The sequence below is a fragment of the Pundamilia nyererei genome, unplaced genomic scaffold (assembly GCF_000239375.1).
Source record: "Pundamilia nyererei isolate P.nyererei 1_Seehausen unplaced genomic scaffold, PunNye1.0 scaffold00454, whole genome shotgun sequence".
NCBI classification, from domain to species: domain Eukaryota; kingdom Metazoa; phylum Chordata; class Actinopteri; order Cichliformes; family Cichlidae; genus Pundamilia; species Pundamilia nyererei.
This window is the reverse complement of record NW_005187855.1, coordinates 124,824-141,729: the sequence shown is the minus strand read 5'-3', so window position 1 is coordinate 141,729 and position 16,906 is coordinate 124,824. Positions and strand designations below refer to the sequence as shown.

Here is a 16,906-nt window from a genome sequence, read left to right as displayed (position 1 = left end):
AGTAGCAGGATTTAAGAGTGTAATAACGGACTGAAACAGAAGATGGCAGCACTGCATGTACAAGGATGCCAGCTGCCGTTAAACCCCGAAGAAGAAGAAGAAACTGTGTCCCAGAATTCATAGCGCGGCCCAGCTCAGTTTCCAAAAATGGCGGGAGCTAGTTAGTTTTAATGTTACTCTTATTATTCTTTCTGGGTCACAAAATAAACGTTTAACATATTTTCAGGCGAGAATGTAGCTGTGTAAACCTCAAATATCTGCTCAGTTTATCAAGACACCGCATATTTTCAAAAACGCTCCGACGTTTTCGGAGACGTCTGTTACCCACTAGCTCGATAGCTAGCCGGGGGCTAGGCTCACTAGCGCCGTGAGAACAGCGGACTCCCGGCAAATCGTTTTCAAACCCACCGCCGTCTTTCGCTACTCAGGTTAAACATGATATATAAGTCACTTAGATAACTTAAAATGTTATTGTTTGGCTTTTTTTAGTATTTTATTTGTTCCTGAGTAAATCGGTTTGGCTGAGATTAAAGTTATAGTTTTTACACAGCGGAATAAACGTCAAGCAGACAGCTGATTATCAGAAGTGTGAGATGCTCGAGAATTTACTCCCGTGTCCTGTTATATGTTAGATAGCAAGGAGTTTATTAAACTTCACCGAAACAATCTGCAAATTTCATTCAAATTTACTAAACTATCATCTTGTCTTTATTTTTAGTTAGCACCTTAAACACTTAAAGATGTAAGCTAATGATAGTTATATAAGAGCAGATGCTGCTGGTGCAATAAGCTGTACGTTTTACGTCCAACGGATGCATGATCTGATTAGTCGACTAACCGCAAAAATAATTGGTGAGTAGTTGACTATCAAAATAATTGTTTGTGGCAGCCCTAATTGGTTCACCATATGCACAACACAGTGAAACCATAAAAAGGGCAGGAAGGTTAGCAAACATCAAACAGAATCTTCACATGGGATGTGCTTGTGATAAAACACTGCAGCCTCCCCCCAGAACCTCGAGAGGCTGGGGGGGAGGGCCTTTGAACACAGAGTTTGAAACAATGTAGAGGTGGTAAGCATAAAACATTTAACAATTCACTTTAACAATATATATATAGGTACATATTTAAGAGAAACAGGAAAAAGTTTGGAAACACCTTCTCATTTAGTGGTTTAAACTGGATCTGCTGGGATCATTATAACCAGTTTCTGCATCACCCCGCTGCAACAGTTCGGCCCAAACCAACTCCTCGACTCTGCTTTGTGTTTTTAAGAAGACAAGGAGTCTCTGATCGATCGTTGCCACTTTATTTCCTGAATGGAAACAACGGTGTTTTATCAGTGCAAAGGCTCGCCACACACCACTCTGCACAGCACACTCTCGTATGGCTACGGCAGACTGGCAGCGATTACTGCAGCAATATTACAATTTTTAATGTACAATAAAATAACAGCAACAACAAATGATGTACCTGAATGGAAACAACGGTGTTTTATCAGTGCACAGGCTCGCCACACACCACTCCGCACAGAAACACTACAGCAGAACATCCCATTAGCATTCTGCTTTAGCACACAGTTTTACACAGTAATAAACAAATGAAAAGTACATAAACTGGTGTTGGACATGTGTCCACTAAGCACTTATTACACTTGGTGCCCATCAGCTAATCAAACATGTTTTATGTTTTATGTGTACTACTTAGCTATATCGTGTGCCGAACAATACAACTCACCTCTCGTATGGCTACGGCAGACTGGCAGCGATTACTGCAGCCAGCCTCACCTAACCAGCCACACTGAGGGGGGAGGGGGGGGGCTGTTTCCCCATTACACTGACATTTGTGGCAAGTGGAATAATACCACATAAACACTGTTACATCAGCACCTCACTGTGTAACTGGCTGCTGGATTTCCTGACAGGAAGACAGCAGACAGTACGGGTCAGCAGCATCACCTCCAGCACAATAACACTGAGTACATGGGCTCCCCAATGATGTGTGCTGAGCCCCCTGCTCTTTACTCTGCTGACCCACGCCTGCACACCATCACACAGCTCCAACCGTTTCATCAAGTTTGCAGACGACACAACTGTGGTAGGTCACATCAGCAGCAACGATAGGGCCTGCTACAGGAGTGAAGTTAAACATCTGGCTGAGTGGTGCAGCAACAACAACCTGTCCCTGAATGTGGAGAAGACCAAGGAGATCATCACAGAAATCAGGAGAGCTCACACCCTGCACACCCCACTAACCATCAATGGTGCTCCTGTGAGGGTAAGCAGCACCAAGTTTCTGGCTGTGCACATCTCAGAAGATCTCTCCTGGTCAAGAACACAGCATCACTGGTCAGCGAAGCCCAACAGCTACTCTACTTCCTCTGCAAACTGAGGACAACGAGAGATTCAACCCCCATTATGAGCACCTTCTACAGAGGCACCGTGGAGAGCATCCTCACCGCTGCATCACTGTGTGGTATGACTCCTGCACTGGGCCCTGCTGGAAAAGTTACAACAGGTAGTGAAAGCAACAGAGAGGATTGTGGGTACCTCTCTTCCCTCCCTCCAGGACATCTGCTGCACCCGCCTCATCTGGAAAAGCCTCTGCATCACAGTGACTCCACCCATCTGTCCAACAGCTTCTTCAGTTTGCTGCCACCAGGAAGGCGACTGAAGAGCCTCGGGGCCAGAACCAGCAGACTGAGAGACAGCTTCATCCAATTTTTATTTTTATAAAATTGGATCGTTGCACCCCTAGTATTTATGTATATGTATTAGAGGTGCAACGATACACAAAATTCACGGTTCGGTTCGGTTCGGTTCGATACTTTGGTGTCACGGTTCGATATTTTTTCGATACAAAAAAATGTTCATGCCTTTTTAATTTGTCATTTATTAAAATTATAAATATATATTTTAACTCAAGTACAGTTTTTAAATTTAATGTTGCTGAAACAACAAAATAATAGTAATAATAAAAAAATCTATCTGATGGAGAAATCACTCATCTTTGGAAAAGAGAGTTTATTACAGAGAAATGTCTCTTTCCAAAATAAAAGCTATACTATACGCTTCTTCTGGGCTATATTCTCAGCAGCATATTAAACATATCAGGTCCCCATAAGGAGAATCATAAGGTCGATCATATTTGATCGACCTTTGTTGTTATTGTTTATAATATTTTATTTTCAGTTGTTACAGATGGGACAGACATGACTAGAGGATAGGAAAGGGAGAAAGAAAGATGAAGGAAAAGAAAAACAGAGGGGAAGAGGGACAGTGAGAAAGGGCACTAAAAAGAGAAAGAAGAGGAAAAAAAATCTCCTGGATCACCTGTTGAGAGAAAAAGAAGAGAAAACAAGCAAAAAAAACAGAGCAACATACTAAACACAACACCATCACGTTAATCTAGCTAAGTGTAAACTGCAGTAAATACTAAATATTGAATGTTGTTGTGCAGCAAGCAGGACCGACAGCGCACAATGTGCTTTGAGGTAGCAGCCAAGAAAGGTGTAGTTTATGTCTATGAACAGGGAACACCTGTGTGCACACCTGTGTGGATCAGCACGCTTGTATTCAAAAGGTTTCCCCATGTAATGGTCTGCAAGAGGGTGTAGAGAGCCATAGCCACGCCCCCAGGGCATGAAGCTGGCATGGAGGAGATCCAGACATGTAGAGGCCCCAGAGTGCGAGAGCCCAAGGAGGAGCACCAGGGGGGCATCCGTGCCACCCTCCTGGGAAGAGCTGAGGAGAGCCCCAGAAAAGGGGTCACCCAGTAGCCACGGAGCAGAAGCCAGAGGGGGCTGCACTGGTGTGCCCGCCGGCTCTGCCAGCAGCCAGCTGTGCCAGAGTGAACCGAGCCACAGGCCCGGAGGCCGGAGGCCCGAGGGCCCCCTTTGCCCCGGAAGAGGCACCAGGACCCGCCAAGTAGCCACCGGGAGTGAGCTGGTACATACCAACGCACCGACCCCTGAGGGCATCAGTTACCGGCAGGGAGTAAGGTGTTACTAACGGCGTTACTTTTTTCAGTAACGAGTAATCTAACTAATTACTATTCCTGTCGTTACAACGCCGTTACAGTTACTAACAAGTAAATGCGGTCCATTACTATTTTTCAACAAACAGACGGTTGAAGCTGTGTTCAGCTTACCGCATCTTATATCAGTTGAACGGATTAGCTGACTACGTAAGTAATCTGGACGCTACAGCTGTTAAGAGATATACTCTAAAGCACTTCTTCAGTAGAGACTCAGAGAAGAGAAACACACAGAACTTCTTGCTAGCAAGGGCAGTCTCCAGAACTGGGACTCGCACTGAGAAACTGCCCCGGTCTTTATTTATACTTCAGTGGGAGCTTGTGTGTGTGTGTGTGTGTGTGTGTGTGTGTGTGCGTGTGCGTGTGCGTGTGCGTGTGCGTGTGCGCGTGTGCGTGTGCGTGTGTGTGTGAGACCCCATAAACGACTTCATCTAAACAAAAAGCACTTAGACTAGAACAGATATAGCTACGTTAATCCTACCGTAAAACAATAAGACAAGGTACGACCTCTCCCATACTCCTAGGATGTGGGGGTGAAGCCAGAACACCCTAGAATGTTACAGACCTCCTAGGATGAGACATTCTTTCAATATGCCACCAACTATATACTTCTAAACACAAATGATTACATGCAGTATTCTACCATATGCAAACTTACACCATTAAAAGATTATACTGACTACTAAGTACAATTTTCCTATTGACAACAGCCCACTCACATCCTGGGTCATTTCACCTGAGGAAATCACATGATAGGGTGGGGCAAGGTCTCACAACCTCGGCTGGTAGTGACCCACACCTGTTTTCACACCTTGGCTCATGTGATTAGATAGATTCATTCATTTATTTGTTCATTTCAGGCACAACAAAAATACATATATTGAACATAAAGTGCACAAAACAAAAACAAAAATTACCTGAAAAGGAGTGGGACGAAGAAAACTTATTAAATCCCACCCCTATACTCACTGATCAATAGTGGGTCAGCGACCCCCTTAGTGACTCTGCATCATTTGCTCTTAGAACTGAAGAAGCTTCTTGGATGAAACACCTTCAAGAAACTTAAAGTCCAGACCTTTTTTTACCAAGCTCCTCATATCACCATGAACCTTCAGCAGACCTCTAATCTAGCACATGACCTATACCAGGTTACTTCTGCAGCTTTAGTTACCATGGAGATGAGAACCGATGAGTTAAGCTGGAATGTACTCTGCTTAATACAGAGCTCAGGTGTTTGCAGGTGGCAGGAAGTCACTGAAGCATGATTTCTGCCCTCTCAGCCACACAGCATCGATTTGTAACCTTTGTTTGATTTTAACAAGTTTTCTGCATTCTCCTGATCCACACACTCTCTCACACACACAGAATAAACTGAAACAGTCAGTGACAATTGTGAGAACATGAGTGATCAAACGTCAGTGTGAATGAGTCCTCAGAGAGCGAGAACCATCTGGAGCCTCTGTGTGTGTGAGCACTAAGGGGGTGGATCCCTTTGAGGTCCAGGTGGGAAGCTGGTCCATTTGCTGTGGGCAGCGTTTCCCTGGGGTCCTCACAAAGGCACAAAGAACAACGTGTGTGTGTCTATAAGTCCATATGGAATGTCATGTGGTCTGCTTTGTGTGTGTGTGTGTGTGTGTGTGTGTGTGTGCGTGTGTGTGATAGAGAAAGAGAGAGAGAGAGGAGAGAGCATCTCCCACTGAGACAATCTGTCACCCATTTCCTGCTCTCCTGTGATTGGCCAGAAGAGCTGGCTGCTGGTCAATCACAGACCGTAATTAACAAGCGAGGTGTGCGTGTGTGTTTACAGTGCAACGAGGCTGAGCATGAAAGGAAAGTTGCATAACTGTTCATTATTATTACGGCACAAACACATAGTTGTTTTGATTACACGTTTGGCATAATTTTTAATCATCTAAATGAAAACAACATGTTGCTATGGAAACATGCGCACAGAGAAAGGATGTGATTGTAAACTGATTATTGGATAGATTTTGTAAAGGGCATGACCCCCGTTACACCTCAGCATCTCATGTGAAAGCTGCGACTCTGAACAGAAACATAACCTAAACTAACCTCGTATTGTGGATGGGTTATCTCAATTGTTCAGTTGTTCTCCTGACTGAAGTTTGGTCCGTGTACAGCGTCCTGCCATGCAATTGCATTTGTTCCTAACCCATCCAAACTTCAGTAACCCTACAAACGTCACTGCTGTTTAGTTTTCTGTCTTCATTTCATTTTAAATCCCTCACTCAGAACATGGTATTGTATATTATTTAATCTTAAAAAAAATTTTGGAGACCTCCCACATACCACTAGAGGGAGCCCACATACCACCAGTGGTATGCATACCACAGTTTGAGAACCACTGCTACAGAGGTCTTAGAGAACATGAGCTCCTTCACCAGCTCCAGATAAAAACCTTCACCAACCAGGTGGGAATTATTTTTTTATAGGTCAAGACTATAGGATCCAAGGAGAGATCAAAGGTCAAAGACATGACCTCAGATATGCTGTGGTCGAGTCTCAGGGAGCTGTTTATGAAGAATGTTTACTAGTTGATGGATTGGCTGATTGATTTCATTCCAGCACATATTGAAGAAATATCCCATTTACACATATTAGAACATGATACTTGTGCTGGTGGATTATGGGAGGGTGGGGCCTTTGCTGGGTCACCTGACTGTGGGTGGGACTTCTTTGAAGCTCTTTCCTCCTTTGTTTCACTGATTAAGATAAACCTTCAGCTTTGTACCTTCATCTAGAGAAGCAGGAAAAATGTGAGCTCAGTGGGCGGGGCCTTTTCTCCATGACCTTTGAACCTGTTCTAGTTTTACTCTTTCAGACATTTTCATGATGGGGGGAGACTGAGCTCAGACTTTTATAATAAAGATGAAAACATGAAACTGTTGAACTGCTTGGTTGTTTCTGGAGTCATGGGTCAGATCTGACAGGTTGTCCTTTCTCGCTCTACTTCCTGTTTCAGAGGAAGAGTAAAGTTCACTATCAGGTGGCTGTCATCATCAACTATTTGGGCCACTGCATCTCTCTGGGAGCGCTGCTGCTTGCCTTCACGCTTTTCATGAGGCTCAGGTAATGCACCTGTTTGTCTGTGTGTACACCTGTCTGAAGACATGTCGCACGCTTGCTGTGAGGACAGCTGAAGGGTTAAGCTTCAGTTCCTGGTTCAGGTTAAAGGATCAGTTATGCGCATCCTCACAAAGAAAGGAGCACAGGTCCAGCCCCCTTGTGGACGGTGAGGGTAATGCAGGTGACTGTACCATGAAGAAGATTAAACAAACCCATGATATCCTTCCATCATCTGGACTCACCTTTACAATGGCGCTCACACAAAGCTAGTTATCAACTCACTAATCCTGCACATTCACATGGAGGGCATCTGACCAATCACAAAGGGGCATTTCGTGGGTCACATGACTCTTCTTCCACAGAAAATAATCCCTGTGAGCGCAACCTGATGTTACAACATGGTGATAAAAAAAATCTCTAAAGAACAGCGAAGTATGCAAATAAAATGTAACATTGTAGTAAAAAGGGTGAGATACATGCCACAGAAAATTCTTAATCAATTTAGTGCACGCAAACATTTGAATTCCAGGTGATAGTTTATTACTGAGCACGCTCAGTGCTGCTGTTTGTTTCCATGGTGAAAGGCTGGAACTACTGAAACATTGTAGCTTCCTGTCCCACAGCCCGATGAAGGAGGCGTGGAAATCAGATCAGAGTGAATGAATATGATTGGCCGATCAGGTGTTCAGGTGTGTGTTCAATGTTTCCAGCAGAGTGGCGAGACTCAGCATCATGTCTGAATGAAGCAGAACACCACATGCACATCCTGTGACAACACCATTATCGACCATAAATCGACAGTGTGTCTTAAGTATGAATTCTGGTTGTGCTTACTGACCTCAAACCAATTTTATGTGGTACACGGCGCTCAAAAATCTGTCAAAAAATGTTTTAATATGACTTTGGTAAGCTACAAAGCCGCACCGCTTGATGGATTGTCGGAGCATCACGGCTACCATAGTCAGGAGCCTCGTGGAGTGATACGTACTGTGCTTCAACGTAATATTATGGTGTGTGTATAAGGACCTGGCACACCTGGAACACCTAGCTGTTAGGATGCTACATGCTTATGAAGTAGATTTCAGACTTAAGGCTATCAGTCACTTTTTGTTTCGCTTAATGCACCTTATGTATGAAAATAGATCCGTTCATTGATACTGCACCTTATAGTCTGAAAAATATGGAAACTGAGAACATTACCTGCTCTGGACACTTTGAGTTTTTATTGCTGCTGTTCAAGGTTTGAAGCTAGATGTGATGACTGAATTCAGACCTCAGGTCAGCAGGTACAGTGCACTGGTCCTGTTTAAGGATAGGATATTAGAGAGAAAAAAACTGTTGTAAATTTGTTTGCTGACAACAGACAAAAACCTATAGAATAAAAATCAATATGTTTACTATTTACTGATCATCAGGGAAGCACAAAGACAGTGCACTGTAATGAGGGGTTTTCCAGGAATGATGATGCTATTTTCTGGCGATCTGATTGGTCTATAGGTGGCGATGTCATACCAATTGATCTGTAATCTGGAACCTAAGCAGGTCTAGAGAAGGTTGGAGTCACAGCACATGTTACCATGGCAGTTTTTCCCAGTAAGTAATAAACTACCTACAGAAAGCCCAGGTTAACCCTGAAGTTATCTGGATAATCCAAAACCCAGCTTATCTGTATCTATATATCTATATCTGTAATACAGACCTCTGAAGCTGTGATCCAGTAATTAATTACTAAGTAAAACAAGATCAGAATTAATCTGTGCAAACGAAGATGTGTAAATCCTGGCAATCCCTCCTGCACTTAACAGCGTACACTATGTTACTCTGTTTGTGTCGGGGGACCCGATCCTTTGGGTGGTCTAATGTTTTGGCGCAGCGTGTTTTGGGGTTTGAAAGCCACAGAGACCCAGTGTTTAGAGAAAATGTGTCTCAGCTGCTTCGATACTCCTGACACGTACGGGATCACTACAGGTTTTCGATTAGGCAGCGGTTGTCCTTCTCTCCTGGAGCTTTCTTTAGGAGCCTTCCCAGCTTTGACAAAAATCCAGCTGGGATAACCACATTTACTCAGCGCCTTCTTGATGTGCTGTCCTTCTGCTTCCCTGGCCGCTGTGTCTGTGGGGATGGTGTTTGCTCTGCTTTCGGCGATATGTAAACCGGCAATCGTCAGTCCAATAATTGTTGATGTAATGTAATAATAATGTGTATGTGTTAGTCCCCATAGGGAAATAGTTCCTCTGCATTTAACCCATTCACCCAGTGAAGCAGTGGGCAGCCACTAATGCAGCGCCCGGGGAGCGGTGTGTAGGGACGGTACCTTGCTCAGGGGTACCTCAGGGTAGCCGTTCAGTGGAGTCGAACCCCCGACCTTCCGATCATGGGGCCACCACTCTACCTACTGAGCTATCCCTGCCCCATCCCTGTGGTGACTTTTTGATGGGCGGAGCAATGTAATCATACATGTTTACAACACAGAAGTTCAAACATGGACGAACTAATTTCCCCCAAGAAATTAGGGCTGTCAGCGTTAATGCGGTCATCACGATTAACGCGATTAAAATTTGTAACGCTCTCAACCCATCTGAAGCGCAGAATGAACAAACTTTGGACAAACTGCCTGGAATACATTGGCAGAGACATTTCAGGGATTGTAGCTCAGTCCGGTCCTGATAGGTTAGTTGTTAATCGTCTTTGTCATAATGACGGCGCGTTAACGCTGACAGCACTAAAAGAATATTCACATTCACTAACCACTCCCTTGGTAACGATGAGCAATGAGGGATGAGGAAGTGTGATTAGTGCTGCGGTTTGGGGAAGGCCTTGAAGGGGGACTGGCGACGGCTCTCGGGCCGGGCTGAACCCCCTGTACTAACGAGAAATAAAGGGAGGCAAGGAAGAGAGGAGAGGACAGGAGAAGAGAGAAAAAAAGGGGGGGCAGGGTGGGGCATGAAAATGAGATCAGCGGGTATTGGAGAAGGGAGGCTTTTATAGGCTGAGGCCAGAGGGGGCGTGAAGGAGGAGTGGTCCCGCTCATGAAATTCAGATGATATCTCCACTAAAGTCGCTTATTTTGGATGAAAGAGGTAAACCTAAGGATGTAACCAAAGCAGTGTACCACTTGTGCAGACGTATAGTGCGAGCAAAGTTCTCAAAGGCGGCTAACTGGCATGAGCATGTACGTGTTCACCATCCCGCTGAGTATCAGCAGCTTCTGCAGCTCTGTCAACAAGCGTTTGGGCGCTCTCTGAGGACGGGGCTGTTACAACAGCGCTATCATTGTTTTTTCTGTTGACTGGATCTATTATCGCCATCATCCTTAGCAAACGTACTCATGGGCAAATAAACAAATGAATCGCTGATGGGCTCAGCCTTTTGACGATAGTTGATATAGTCATCCTATCGCCCAACCCTACTCTGCATTGTAGCGTCCTGGTGACACCCAGTTTGTGCTCCAGTAGCTGATTATTAATAACAAAGTGATTCTGTTCCCATTCAGACCGTGCAATATCACCCAACAGTTTTTCATCACGTTCGTTTCATCTCCTCGTCATATGCTACTACTCTCTTTTATTCATTGGCACAATACTATGCCACTTTTAGAATCACCTGCACTGATAGCTAAGCTGTTTATTTTTCAGGATATAGTTATATTGTTACTTCATTAGAGTTATTTAATATTATATTTGCACTACCCTACACTATATTACTGTATACTAGTATTGTATATATTGTATATCTTATTCCTCCGTTCCTCTGTCTCTCTTGCTGCATTGAGCATGTGTATGACATAAAAATTTCCCTCGGGATAAAGAAAGTTCTTCTTATATTATGATGAGAGTCAAACCTTAAATACTGATCTGTATGTGTCGGTTTACGGTACACATCAGCTTTTAGATGTCCCCCATTACTGATGGAGATCTCACAGTCTAAGAAGGCTAACCTGCCACTTTGATGTGTCGGTCCACTGAGTGAATGTGATCCGTGAAATGTGAAACGTCCTGAGATTTGATTTTCACCCAGGTGTCATCCATATACCTGAACCAATGACTTGTTCCAGAGTAGGATAGCAAAGCCCTCTTTTCCACTTCTTCCATGTACTAGTTGGCCACTCTTGATAGTCCAGGGTCTATCGAGCAGTTTCAGTAGAATGAGCTTGTGAAATGAATGGACCCCACGCAGCCTCAGGTGACAGTTTTGTCATGTTTTGTTTGCACAACACGTCCTTTCTTTTTCCTTAGGTTGGGAAGTTGGCTTTTCAGCTGCTTCTCCACTCCACACTCAGCTCCTCTCTCGAGCCCCAGCATCACTGAAATAGTCTGATTACTGAGTGGCAGCAGCTGTCCTGCCAGCCGCCCTGGCACTGCCCCTCCACTGCATCGGAGCCAGATACCACAGCCCTGCCACAGAGCTCTGCAAAAGCCAGGCTGGAAGATAGAGGCACATTATAAGACAGTTGTAAATAACTAGTTTCCTCCACCTGTGTTTGGTGTGCAGCACACCTGCACTGTCATGTATGCTCCCAGCGTCATGTAGCTTTGACATGATTCAGGTCCTCGCAGACGGGAGAGTTTTTCAACGTTAGAAATGACACCCTCAGGATGTGATTGATGTTCAGACCCTGATCTTCAGCCTGACCTATTAAACTGAACCATTTCAGCCGTTTTCCTTCTCAGCCTCTGATTGGCAAGCTCAGTTTACCTGATGGTCTTTCAGACTTCAGTTTGAACCCCCTGTGGTGAACCTGAACAATGAGCCGAAGCTTGCTGTTCTCGGCCATCGCCCTTCCTCCACTATGTCTACACCTCATGTTGGTGCTTCAGACCCTTCTTCGTCTTCTCTTCTGCATCACACAGGTTGGTTTTGTTTTCATGGGTCCACCGTTCCAGAGCTTGCTGCCTGGTCTACTTTGTCAAGTCTGATTTTTCTGTTCCTGAGCCTGATTGATGCTTTGAAGCTTCTGGATTTTCTCTGTGATTCTTAACTTGGTGAACAGCTGGGAAACACGGCATCTTCCTCCAGGAGAGTCTTCCTCACTTGACTGAATGTTGTCCTTGACAAACTGCTCAGCATTCTCGCTGAAATGCTCGTTTCTTCAGCCCAATGATGACCTCCTTCACACAGCTCCTCTCCTCTTTGAAGCCGGTCACGATTTCTGATGAACGAAATGCTAATTTAACACTTGACTCTAAATTAGTCCTGAGAGTAATGAGAAAGCAGGCTGACCTGGACTCGCAAGTGCTTATTGGCTGATAGTCCTTTATTTATCAAAATGATGCGAATGAAAACAAGCTTTAAAACCAACTGAAAGCTCTCCAATTAAAACATGAGAGGGTGATGCAGGGATGGTGATTGCTGTTAAATATTCCGTCATAATGTTTAAATAAAACAAATTGAAGCCTGTTAAAATGTAATGTACTAAAACCACCAGAAGGTGGCAGCAATGATCTGAAAGGTGTTTCCTGATGCTGCTCTGAAAAAGTCTGATGTTGTGAGATTAGCTGCTCACAAATAGGACAAATGCACAAACACAAAGGTGACCAAAAAGGCGAACATGATGAAATCCAGTTTAAACGACTGAGCGCAGCAGGAACAAGCTGCGGAAAGTTCAGTCCTGAAAAGCTCACCTGACTGTATAGTGTGGAGGTGTTTAAGGAGGAGGCAATCAGTTCAAGTCTGTGTGTTTCAGGAGCATTCGCTGTTTGAGGAACATCATCCACTGGAACCTGATCTCCGCCTTTATCCTGAGGAACGCCACCTGGTTCATCGTCCAGCTAACAATGAATCCCGCTGTTACCGAGAGAAACCAGGTGCTCACGCACTCACACGCACAGACACATACTGACAAACACACTGATGCTGACCGTGACGCTGACTCCGGCCTCTGCAGGTGTGGTGCAGGCTGGTGACTGCAGGTTATAACTACTTCCATGTGACCAACTTCTTCTGGATGTTTGGTGAAGGCTGTTACCTCCACACTGCCGTCGTTCTCACCTACTCAACCGATAAACTCAGGAAGTGGATGTTCATCTGCATCGGGTGGGGTCAGTCCATCTGTCCCCCTTTCTGTCTGTCTACCTGTCCTCCTGTCCCTCTCTCTGCTCACCCGTCTCCCTCTCTGTCTGTCTGCAGGTATTCCATTCCCCATCATCGTGGCGTGGGCTTTTGGGAAGCTGTACTACGACAATGAGAAGTAGGTCATGTGACCAGACAAGACTTCTGCTAAATATAATGTGTTGCAATAGTGAACGTGAGGAGTCATGTGACTGTGTTTTGATTGACAGGTGCTGGTTTGGAAAGAGGGCGGGAGTTTATACAGACTACATTTACCAAGGCCCCATGATCCTGGTCCTGCTGGTAGGAGCACAGTCAGTCCACCTTAAAAACACTACAGTCCTCCTTAAACACAGCCAGTCCATCTTAAATTCTGTCAGAGACTGATGCTGATGTTTTGGAGATTCCTTTGACCAGCAAGTGGTGCCGAAGCCTCCATCAGACAGTAGAAACCAGTAAAAACCCATAAAGTCTATAAATATCAGATTTGTTACAGACAGCTGAGAGGATGATTTATCGAGAGAGGAAGAGGAGTGAGATGGTCTGGTTTAACGTGAGAAGACACGTCAGCTGACAAGCTGTCATGTGATGTGGTCTCTGAAACCTGCTAACCTGATCAGACTCAGAGATGTACACACACTGAGAAGTCACATGTGTGTGACAAACACCTGCACAGGTAACTTGGCTCATAGTCCAGCTGTGTATAAACCTGGAAGTCTTCTTCTCCTCAGATTAACTTCGTCTTCCTGTTCAACATCGTCCGGATCCTGATGACCAAACTCAGGGCATCAACAACCTCAGAAACCATTCAATACAGGTAGAAACACACCTGTAAATAGGAAGAGCGTGACAGCTGAGCTGGGTTTGTGATTGATTGATCAGAAATAAGTCTTTGGTCTTACAGACAGATGAGAGCAGGTGTGATGTACAGGTGATAGTTAGCTGTCGCCTCACCTTTGCATGTCTCTTTGGAGGTCATCAAACACTCACACTGGCCGTGTCTTTACGGTCTGTCTTCACTGATGTTTATGCAGCTCCTCACATAAACCAGCTTATTTTCCCCTCTTGCTGCATGAGCCTGTTTGCTGAAGGTAAAGAATGCCTGTGTGGGTTAATGTGCTTCTCTGGTGCTGCAGGAAGGCGGTGAAGGCGACGCTGGTGCTGCTGCCTCTGTTAGGAATCACCTACATGCTTTTCTTTGTGAACCCCGGAGGAGAGGACGAGGTCGCTCGGATCGTCTTCATCTACTTCAACTCCATCCTTGAGTCCTTCCAGGTTCAGACTGCCACCCACACCAGAGGGAGCCTAACACAGTTTAATCGATTATCAGAGAGCCTCGGTGTGGTCACTGAGCACTAATACATGAGCTGTTGCTGTCAGACCAGGTTCAGCTTACTAAATCCAGTTTACTATGCTGGTCTCAGTCCAAGACTAAATTGGCCGAGCTTTCTTAGCTCAGTTTACACAGACTGATCTAAAAAGAATCATAAACCTTTAGCTTAGCTATTAGCCAGAACGTTGATGGACACATCCTTTGATGATGTCACTTCTAGGCTGGACTCTTGTAGCTCCTCCGCCCATCAGTCGCTGTTGGCTAACTTGTCGACTCTCTGTGTCCCTGCAGGGCTTTTTCGTCTCTGTGTTTTACTGCTTCCTGAATAGCGAGGTTTGTCATGTTAATCAGGATTCCTCTTGGTTTCACATCATGTATGAATCGTATTTACATGACCGTTCTGATGTCTCTGTTTACCCGTTTACATATCTAGGTGCGCTCCGCGGTCAGGAAGCGTTGGATTCGTTGGCAGGACCGTCACTCCATCCGGAGCCGTGTCATACGTGCCACGTCACTGCCCACCTCACCGAGCAGAGTGTCCTTCCACAGCATCAAACAGTCCTCAAACCTCTGACAGACCTGAACTCACCCAATGGCGGTCTGAGATGTGATTCTCGTTGGCCAATCTGAGCTCTTATGATGCATGAGGACCAGACAGTTAGAGGGGGGCTCTGTGTGGCCCCGCCTCTCTTCACCCTCACTAGACTCTCTGTCTCTGGACTCAACCAATCAGCTGCTTCATATGTTGCACTGAGCAGTAGGGATGGGTATTGATAAGATTTTCACGATTCCGATTCCATTTTCGATTCTGTTTAACGATTCGATTCTTTATCGATTCTTTTTAAAAATGGAGAAGACTAAGGTCGACTAGCTTAGAACTTTGTTTTATATCTTCTCTTTGAACAAGATAGAAATTTAGGAGTAACATGGCCTTACAAACCCAACAGTGAGATCTTAGATCCAGCCTACGGCTCTTCAATGGGGTGTCACAGGGTCCCCAGGAAAAAAATTGTAAAAGTAAAATAATAAAATAAATATTCTTCTGTAGCAATAACAAAGTATAACATAAATTATTCTGTAGCAATTACACAAGAATATCCAGTAATGTCCCTGCCTACAATTACACACATTCACTTACCGAAAATCATCTGCTGTGGCAAATGGGTGCAAGCCTTTGACCACAAACTGAGTCACTGCTCGGTGACGTTCGTCTATCCTGGCCTGAAAGGAGACGCTACCGGCAGACTGCAGCGAGAGCTGCCAGCATCTGAGCCAGACTCTGTCTCTCATCATGGTCACTAAATGCACAGTAATGGCAGGGTTGTAATAAGGCAGATCGCGCTAACATAATATGCACTGTTGTTGATTATTTACCTGCCGCATTAACGGGAGAGGACGTGCAAACGTTACCGCTGCTGCTGGGTTGAGATTCACGAGTCCGGAGCGAATTAAAAACACGACATTCATTTAAGGTCATCGTGTGTTTTGTGAGCAAATGCTTTTGCATATTCGTAGTGTTTCATCCCTTAAATGAAATATCTACTTTGCAAATATTGCAAGTTGCCCTGTTGTCATCCGTTCTCATAAAGTATAATCAAACTTTTGAGCGTTTAAGCCGCCATGTTTCCTGCCAGGTAAATGACGCTCCGCAACGTGGTGACGTCATTCGGGGCAACTGGAATCAATAAGGGAATCGTTTGCAAAAATGGCAAACAATTCCAAGGAACTGAAACAGGGGGAACCGGTTCTCAACAAGAACCGGGTTTCGATACCCATCCCTACTGAGCAGCCAGACACCATTTTATAATCGGTTTAGTGATTTATTGATCAGTGTTTTATTTATCAGCTATTACTGTATGTATTACTGATCACCAGCTTTCTGCTCTTCACACACACGCACACCGATCATCACAGATTCAGAGGTGTGTGGTGAGAAACCTAACCCAACTTAGACTGTCTGATAACCCTGACCCAGTACTCACTCTTTACTGCCTGGACGTCAGCTTCCTGCTCTACTTCCTCTGGTGAACATTTATTCAGATTAAATCTTCGGGCAAGTGGATTAAGGATTTGTACCATTTCCACCAGTGGCAGGAAAGTAAAGCTGGATTATCAGCAGGTTTTATTTTGCATCAGATGGAGTCTTTATAGCCACAAGAACGTCTGCTTGATGTTTGGTGTGAGTGCTCCGCCACAGAGACACTGCTGAAGACACACAGCAGCAGATCCAGGTGTGTGTGTGTGTGTGTGCACGTGTGTGTACGTGTGTTTGTGCATGCAGTTTAATAAATTAACCCAAGCTTAACTTGCTGTGAAAGGGGCGGAGTTTACATCATGTGACCAATCAGAAACATGGACAGATCAGCAAACTGATCTCTGTTTATTTCCTTCATGAACAAATGG

The 16,906-nt window shown here is 44.8% G+C and overlaps 1 protein-coding gene across 2 annotated transcripts in view; it reads left to right on the top strand.

The window, feature by feature from the left end:
* The window catches only part of crhr1 (corticotropin releasing hormone receptor 1), a 30,332-nt gene extending 15,023 nt beyond the window's left edge, over window positions 1-15,309 (top strand). For both annotated transcript variants that reach the window (XM_005753703.2, XM_005753704.2), the window contains 9 exons: window positions 7,019-7,125; window positions 12,806-12,926; window positions 13,007-13,160; window positions 13,249-13,309; window positions 13,401-13,473; window positions 13,902-13,987; window positions 14,307-14,445; window positions 14,795-14,836; window positions 14,937-15,309. In XM_005753703.2, the coding sequence (XP_005753760.1) occupies window positions 7,019-7,125; window positions 12,806-12,926; window positions 13,007-13,160; window positions 13,249-13,309; window positions 13,401-13,473; window positions 13,902-13,987; window positions 14,307-14,445; window positions 14,795-14,836; window positions 14,937-15,077 (924 nt within the window). In that variant the 3' untranslated portion in view covers window positions 15,078-15,309. The remainder of the gene's footprint in view (window positions 1-7,018; window positions 7,126-12,805; window positions 12,927-13,006; window positions 13,161-13,248; window positions 13,310-13,400; window positions 13,474-13,901; window positions 13,988-14,306; window positions 14,446-14,794; window positions 14,837-14,936) is intronic.
* The last annotated feature ends 1,597 nt before the right edge of the window (window positions 15,310-16,906 follow it).